Source organism: Dermacentor silvarum, chromosome 2, assembly GCF_013339745.2.
Source record: "Dermacentor silvarum isolate Dsil-2018 chromosome 2, BIME_Dsil_1.4, whole genome shotgun sequence".
NCBI lineage: Eukaryota > Metazoa > Arthropoda > Arachnida > Ixodida > Ixodidae > Dermacentor > Dermacentor silvarum.
Window position 1 is genome coordinate 10,175,638 of NC_051155.1, and position 7,379 is coordinate 10,183,016.

Genomic DNA, 7,379 nt, shown 5'->3' on the forward strand with positions numbered 1-7,379 from the left:
AAACGATACAACGTCTAGTATACTTTTTCAAAACCGACCTTCAGTGAGACAGCCCTTTTCACTTCGTGTAAGGAAACTGAGTGAGGACATGGGTATTCCGCTCCCTACACATGAAATAATGGCTCCAGCAAAGCCGCTTTTGCCATGGCTGTGGCAGGAGAAAGTGTGTGACTTATCATTTGAGGAAATCGCGAAACACGCTTCAGAAGTACACATTCGTATGCAGTTCCTTGAACTCCAGTGGAAGTATTCTTGTCCACAATTCTACACAGACGCATCGAAGTCACACTCCGGCGTATCATATGCAGCTGCTGGTCCGTCATTTTCAGAATCCGACGTCCTGCACCTGGAAACCAGCATCTTCACTGCAGAAGCTTATGCAGTGATGGCGGCTGTGAAACATATTTCACACATAACGCTTTCCCATAGCGTTATGCGGAAGTTTCATGAGCAGGTAGAAAGTAATGAAGGAGTGGCAGCAGTTGGCTGGCCGGTTCCCAAACAGACGCAACGCAGCGACGTGCCTCTGATTATGTTCTCTGATCCACACCGCTCTCTTCCTATCTTCCTATAACGTTAGATCTAATATTTTTCGTTCCATCGCTCTTTGTACGGTCCTTAACTTGTTCTCGAGCTTCTTTGTTAAACATCCAAGTTTCTGCCCCATATGTTATCACTGGTGGAATACAATGATCGTACACTTTGCTTTTCAACGACAGTGGTAATCTCCCAGTCAGGATTTGGCAATGCATGCCTCTGTATGCACTCCAACCCAATTTTATTCTTCTGTAAATTTCTTTCTCATAATTCTTTTTCATGATTCATGATGGTAATGGATATAACCAAGTAATTGCGGTTCCCCCTTCAACTTTGTTGTAACGAGTTATTTACCCGATTCTAACGTGCACCTTTCTTGAGAAAATTGGGCAGGAAGTTGCCTGCGCAGTGCAGTTGGACATGAAAGCAAAACCGCATTCATGGTGTTCATACACTTTATCACATAACATGGATGTATCGCGGCAAAGGTGATCATAAACCGTGCAGCAAAGTTGAGTTCAGCAAGCTGGCCACCGAAAAATTATGTGCGCATTAGATTTCTACTTTGTATAGGAGCTTTAATGTAATTTCTAGATTGGTTTTCTACTTTGGGCACATAGAAAGTAGGCGCGCCTCTGATTCGGGGGCATGCTATAATAGGGCAAATACTGCCAAATGTATCACCGGTGTGTTCTTTCCGCATCTTGTTTAATTCGGACCGTCGGGGGGCAATTCAGTCAGTGTTGTCAGTCCCATCAGGGTCAAATTAACAGACGTTGACTGTATCAGGCCTTTACTCTTGTCATTGCTGATGCGAAAAAAAGAAAACTCCCAGACCCTTCGTCCATGTCCAGTTTTGGCGTGCTGTGTTTGACAGCCTTCACGGCCTCAGCCATCCAGGAATCTGTGCAACACAAAGGCTCATCCCGGACTGCTTTGTGTGGCCAGGAATTAACGCAGACATTCGATGCTGGGCGAAGACGTGCTGAACATGTCAAGCAGTCTAGGTGACTTGTCACATGCGCACAGCACTGCAGCCATTTCAGCCACCAGAGCGTTCCTTTGACACCCTGGGTATTCTTCCGCCTTCTCAGGGATACAACTACCTGCTCACGTGTGTCGATCGCTACTCATGGTTACCTGAGGCGACGTCGATTCTGGACATCGCTGCCAGGACCGCCACACAGGTGTTTGTGGCCATAGGGGTCTCGCGCTATGGCTGCCTACTGCGCATAACTGACTGCGGCCTACAATTCCAGAGCAACCTGTTCTCTGCGCTAGCAAGGCTTCTGGGAACGCAGCTCCAATACACTACGGCTTACCACCCAGTGAGCAATGGAATGGTGGAGCGTCTGCACCGCCAACTGAAGCGGCCAAGTTGGATAGAGTGCACTGGATGGAGAAGCTCCCTCTCGTTCTCAGCCTGCATGCCGTGGTAAAACAAGACCGTGGAAATGCTGTACGGCTCTACAATCTGCATACCGGGAGAATTCTTTGGTGAGAAACCAAGCCCTTATGCCAACACCTTTACAACACATAGAAAAGCTACATTCCTGGTTGGAGCACCTGCAATCCAACGTGCCACGTGTCAGCTGCAACCAAAGAGTGTTTTTCTTCCCGGCCATGAATGTGGCAACCCATGTGTTCGTGCGATGGGACACAGTGAAAGCGCTATTGACTCCTGTGTACGATGGGCCTTTTCATGTGCTGTCGCGGTCACAAAAATCTGTGACCATTCGTGTTCGCGACAGAGAGGAAGTCTTTTCTCTTGACCGCATGAAACTGGCTCACCTCGACGACTAGCGCACGCATTTGTTCGTTCTTTTTTTTTCTTGCTCCGCCGTCTAGTGCCTGCACAAAAGCCTTATATGGTCGCGGTTAGACTACGGTGCTATAGTCTACCAATCCGCTTCACCCAGCGCTCTGAAGATGCTAGATCCTGTGCACCATCTAGGTATCCGCCTCGCGACCGGTGCCTTCAGAACAAGTTCCTGGAATCTTTTGTGTTGTGTCGACGAAATACCTAATGCCTTTCTCGTCAGGTACACTGAATGCGCTAATACCTTTGCATTATTTACCAAAAAGTTAACAGTCACTTTAGTCACGTTAAAGAGGATGAAGGCGAAAGCCTGCACCCTCATGAGACTTTCATTAAATTACTTGACACCTTCATTCGAATTACTTCCTATTACTCTACCTTAATTAAATGTGTTGCCCTTGTGGCGGTCGCCAATGCCGGGAGCTTGAATTACAGCCCACAGGACGCAACGCAATCCGTTAGATGCCTCCCCTTTACTCATGTGTTTGTGTATATTTGTGCGCTGGCGGCGCATGGGCCGTACGCTGCCAACATGCCTCCATATGTTATCTCCCGCACGCCACGGGAGAGATGCAGCCAACACGCCCCCTTCATGTTATCTTTTCTTTTCTGCAACGTGCTTTCCCTTTTGAAATATACCAGACTCGTCCCAAAACCTTCACGGGGAGCCAACATTTTCTTTTCGTTCCCGCTGGGGGCAAGTACGCTACAGCCTTTCTAGTCTTGTGATAACCATTCAGAACATGCAAAGAAAATTAGTCGATCTCGAAGACGAGCAGACAATAAACTCCTTGTGCTTGGCTTACCAGGACCTGCTGATAGAGCATTCCAATCTCTTACAAATACCGTAGCATTCGAAATATTTGAAAACACGCTTGGGATCAAGGTCGAAAGAATTTACCGGATAGCACAAAAGAAGTGGAACAAGAATAGGCCACTTGTGCTCGGGTCAACCGCCCACCGTGACAAGATTAGTGTATTCAAAAGCCCACCGTGAAAAGATTAGTGTATTCAAAAACTGTTGTAAACTTGAAGGGAAGGATATCTCCATTGCAGAAGATGTTTCGACTGAAAGGAAATAAGCAAATAAGAAAGCACCTATGGGAGTGCACTGCAAATGTAACAAAAGACATCTGAAAAGTGAAGTTTTCACATGGACAAGGTCATCATAAATGGTGAAATGTATGCTCAGCTCAGCCAACAAAAAATCTAAAAAGAAACAGCGAACCTTCTTGTCCACTGAAGGAAACTTCTGTGGCATTAATCTAAATGCTCGCAGCATCGTAAATAAACTAAGAGACTTGCAGAGCATCTTAATGGCACCCAAGCCACATGTCATTGTAATAACAGAAACTTGGCTTCTCTCCAGTATATCAGACTTAGAGATAATACTGCCAGGGTACAAAATTTATAGAAATACAGAGATTATCGAGGAGGTGGAGTTGCTTTGTTGCACAAATCATTACAAGTTCAAATATTACCCGATTAGCAGAGGCATTGAATGCATCATTGTGAAAGTGTTCTTGGATTATTTCCCTCTTGTAATTGCTGGATTTTATCGTCCACTTAAGTGTGACATATATTTTGATAATCTTATTGAATTTTTAGGCATTTTCTTAGATTCAGACATGCACTGGAAAACTCGCATTAAACAGCTTTGTTCCAAGCTTGCCTGCGGATGTTATATTCTTCTTAAGGCTTGTGAAAGTTTCGAATATCCCGTCCTACGCATTCTGTACTTTTTCTTCATTCAGAGTCGCATATCTTATTGTATTGATTCACGGGGAAACACTTTTATAACTTACCTTGATCCTGTATTCCGTTTGCAAAAACGCGCATTAAGAATGATCACTTCTTCTAGGTGTACACAATCCAGTACGTACTTGTATAGCTCATTGCATGTGTTGCCAGTGCATGCATTGTATGAATTGAAAATTGCTGAGGTCATTCATAGTATTATCGAAACCAATGATTCACTTCCAATTACCTTGTTTAAAATCCCATTACGAAATACAAGAGCTGCAACTCAGTGTCTTAATCAGTGTTTTAATCTGCCTCCTTGTAATCTGTACGGGAAAAGGCTCATGGAATTTAACAGTGCACTAATTTGGAATTCTCTGCCAATACATATGAAAGAAGCCCATAACTTCAGGTCCGCTGTGAGGAAATACTTTTTTTGAAAGCTACAGTCGATAAAAGTACACTTCTTTTTATTTACATTCCTGCCTAAGTTGTGCATGTCAATTTCATTGTTATGTATTATGTCTGTTTTGTTAGTTCGTGTGTGTGAAGGATAAAAGAACACCGAGTTTATATTTACCTTCGTGTATGAGTTATGTTAATATTATGCATTATGTCTGCTGTTTCAGTTTGCTCGTGTGCTGCATTTTATACACTAAATTGACTATGGACCCGGGACTAACCAATTGGTCCAGCAATGCTTTCGTATTTTGTAGAATATGTTGTAAATAAAGATGAATGAATGACTGAAACATAGCAAGAATCTTTTGCTTGCTGGCAATTTCAACGTCCCGTAAGTCGGTCAAGCGATTTCCCTGATGCCCTTTGCGCGGCCACAGAACTTTTAAGTGAGATTGTTCTTTTCCCTGGGCTGACTTGTAAAACAATTGACTTGCGCACAGTACTCATTACATCGTTTCCTTGTAAACGACCACAGCCTTGTCCCCAGCTATAATCCGACTGCTGTCATATTCGAAGGAATTTCAGATCACAGAATGGTATGTCTCACGTACCATTCGGATTAAAACCCTCTAAAAGACTAACACTTAATTCCGATGTTCTCACATGCTAGCGATGTCAGTACGATGCATCGGACACCGAGTCCTCTAAATTTGGATCTTTTTCAGAACCTGAGTGTTTGCTGATAGCTTTGGTGGTGCTTCAAAAGTCTTGTTCACAACTGTATCGACACTTATGTACCCATAAAGTGAAAAGGTTATCCATGGATGACAAGAGACCTCGTGCATATAGGGCGAAACTGAAAAGAAATAAGAGAACACGAACCACACTAATCAAAGGCTAACGCTGATAAGCTAACCGACCTGCGTCTACTGCTGAAAAGTGGTATTTCAAAAGCTAAAGAACATTATAAAGATATTTATATGAAAGATTTCTTTAGTCATGCCCGGATAAGTTCGGATGATACTTATCGCCAAAAGACTTGCTCATCCGATACATGTGTTGACGGTACCATACTGACTGATAAACTGAAAATTACAAATGCTCTGTTGATGAAAGTGATGGCAAAACACCGCGCACAATCATTTTGGATGGATAACATTCCACCCATTAGCGACAGCAACATAAACATAGTTGTGTGCTGTATTTGCTTCTTGAGCTTGATGTAATCAAGTCGCCAGGTGTCGACGAAATACCTAATGCCTTTCTCGTCAGGTACACTGAATGCGCTAATACCTTTGCATTATTTACCAAAAAGTTAACAGTCACTTTAGTCACGTTAAAGAGGATGAAGGCGAAAGCCTGCACCCTCATGAGACTTTCATTAAATTACTTGACACCTTCATTCGAATTACTTCCTATTACTTGTTTTCTCCCACCAAAGGTCATAGGTTGGAGTGCCCTAAATAACTCTACCTTAATTAAATGTGCCTTAATAAACTTTGCCCTAAGTAACACCAAGGGTCTGAGTCCTACCAAAGGTTGTGGGTGCGAGTGCCTTTAACTTCACCTTAACACCAAAGGTGAAGTGTTCGACTCCCCCAAAGGTCCCCCAAAGTGCCTGAATTAACTTTTTCATAATTAACTTTGCCCTAACACCTAAGTTCGTGGGTTCGATCCCTACCAAGGGTCGAGGGTCCCTTTTGATCAGCTCTCTGCCTTTCTCTTTCTCTTTCTTCTGCAGCGTTTTGTTCAGCTTTCTCAGCTCTTTGCCTTTCCCTCTCCTCTGCAGCGTTTTGTTCAGCTTTCTCAGCTCTTTGCCTTTCCTTCTGACTCCCGCCAAAGTTCGTGGGTTTGAGTGCCTTAACTCTATCTTAATTAAGGTAAGAGTTAATTAAGGCACTCGAACCCATGTCCTTTGTTCGTGGCACAATTGTGGCACCTTAAAGCCCAAACTGCATGAGAACGATTTTGTGCGCGACGGCTTCGAGCGATGAAATGGGCCGTCCCGCGAACAGATCGCACGTTCTTGTCGCTCGATTGCTCGGTTCTGGAAATATAGAATTCGTCACTCATCTCCCGGAAGTGCTATGAGCGACTAGACAAGAGCACAAAGCCAGAACAGGATGTACATCAGTAAAGTACTACCGACTGTCGCAGGGAACAAGCAAACAACTAAATTTTAATACGTACAAGGATAAGAACTTAGTGCAAGTCCATTAGAAATATTGTGAGCGCATTTTGTGTGAACGCTGCTCTTTACAGGAAAACACATCAACTTCAATTAAAAAAGCACGTGCCACGCCAGTTTCGGCGTGTATTTGCTGAAAAATGAAAACCTATTCTCAAAAGCAACTGGCTGATTCAGTGGATAGAGGCATAACTTACGGGCAAGCGACAGACAGTAGTTTTCAATGACGCAGAATCCAACTCATCTGAAGTTCAGTCTGGAATCCCACAAGGGTCAGTCTTGGGCCCCTCTTTTTTCAATTTTTTATTCATGACATTGTGAAGCATACACCAGTTAAAATTTGAATGTTTGGAGTTGACTGCATAATGTATCGAGAAATTCGCAGTAAGGAAGATCAGGCTGTTGTGAACTCATCCTTATCTGCTATGAAAACATGGTGCTTAGAAAGAAAGGTGACTATTAATCTAATGAAAACAGTATCAATGACGATAACACGCAAAATGAAGCCGTTAACTTTTGTATACAGCATTAGTGGTCATGACCTGTCGTCTGTTAGTGAATACAAATACTTCGGATTAGTGATCACGTTACATCTTAGGTGGACTAACCATGTAGCTTATGTAAAAAAAAAGGGACCATAATGAAACTTGGGCACTTGAGAACTGTGGCTAAATCTACCAGGAACATAAAATT

At 43.4% G+C, this 7,379-nt stretch overlaps 1 protein-coding gene across 1 annotated transcript; it reads left to right on the forward strand.

Moving 5' to 3' along the window:
- Positions 1–207: 207 nt before the first annotated feature.
- LOC125942897 (uncharacterized) lies at positions 208–7,150 on the forward strand. Its single transcript, XM_049661147.1, has 2 exons — positions 208–3,363; positions 3,397–7,150. The coding sequence occupies exon 2, from the start codon at positions 3,529–3,531 to the stop codon at positions 4,534–4,536; it is 1,008 nt and encodes a 335-aa protein (XP_049517104.1). The 5' UTR covers positions 208–3,363; positions 3,397–3,528; the 3' UTR covers positions 4,537–7,150.
- Positions 7,151–7,379: the final 229 nt, after the last annotated feature.